At 36.6% G+C, this 936-nt stretch overlaps 1 protein-coding gene across 1 annotated transcript in view; it reads left to right on the top strand.

The window, feature by feature from the left end:
- LOC119581770 (monocarboxylate transporter 1-like) overlaps window positions 1-333 on the top strand; it is a 7,862-nt gene extending 7,529 nt beyond the window's left edge. The window contains exon 8 of the mRNA XM_037929903.1: window positions 67-333. Within this exon, the coding sequence (XP_037785831.1) occupies window positions 67-197 (131 nt within the window). The 3' untranslated portion in view covers window positions 198-333. The remainder of the gene's footprint in view (window positions 1-66) is intronic.
- The last annotated feature ends 603 nt before the right edge of the window (window positions 334-936 follow it).

The raw sequence follows: 936 nt of genomic DNA, 5'->3' as shown, positions 1-936 counted from the left end.
ACCTTCCTTTATCCAAGTATACTGCACCCACAAGCATTCCTCACAGCAGAACCTTTCTTGTTCCAGGGGTCGTCAATGACATAATGGATAACTACACGTCGACCTACTATGTGCTGGGCGGCCTCTCCCTGCTGCCGGCTATACTGTGGAGCCTCGTGCCTTTAGTTAACCAGGATAAAATCAAGAATCCTGTTTAAATGGTGTTGTTTTTCAGGGTTCTACAATAATAATTTGTTCACGAATAAGTAGTCTCATCTACTTCAAATACAAAGAGTACCTGAAAAAAAAGTATTTGTAAAATTCTCAAGGATCAATAAATTATTTATATCCTTATTTAACGGATATTCCTCTTCATTCCCCCTCTACAAGTTAAATGATGTGCCGATTTTAAACACGGATAATTCATTAACTCTATAACGAAAAATAGTAAAGATTAACGTTGCAGGTCAATATTAAACACTAAATGGAAAGTGCTTTGTATTAGCGCTTTGTATTAGCCAAATTCCGCTTCAGAACACTGTTTAAACCTACTGAGGAGTAAGTCACGACAAAGCTTATATTATAAAAGAAACTCTCGGATTGGGCTGTCGTGTAAAGTACTGTTTAGAGGTGATTTATTCATTTATGTGTTACGAGAATAAATGAATTGATATGTGAATGAATTGGAGAAATACCATATATATTGCAAAGAAAAGAAGAGATATTTACCACAGTGTGTCGTGATTTTCTTTTTTTTGGGGGGTGGTAACTTTTTGTACTAATTATACCGCGAAAAATCATTGGTTCCAATATGTACCGTCCGTGGTAGCTTAATGAGAGATATATAGCTGTACTGATGCTGGGTTATGTTGGGGATTTTAGCTTTGAGTTTTGAATTCAGTTGAGGGCGTTTTTCTGTCTAGTCTGCCCGTGTTTTTCTTCGTCTATGAATGTTCG

This window comes from Penaeus monodon, chromosome 15 (assembly GCF_015228065.2).
Source record: "Penaeus monodon isolate SGIC_2016 chromosome 15, NSTDA_Pmon_1, whole genome shotgun sequence".
NCBI lineage: Eukaryota > Metazoa > Arthropoda > Malacostraca > Decapoda > Penaeidae > Penaeus > Penaeus monodon.
The sequence above is the reverse complement of the archived record's forward strand: the minus strand, read 5'-3'. Positions and strand labels throughout refer to the sequence as shown.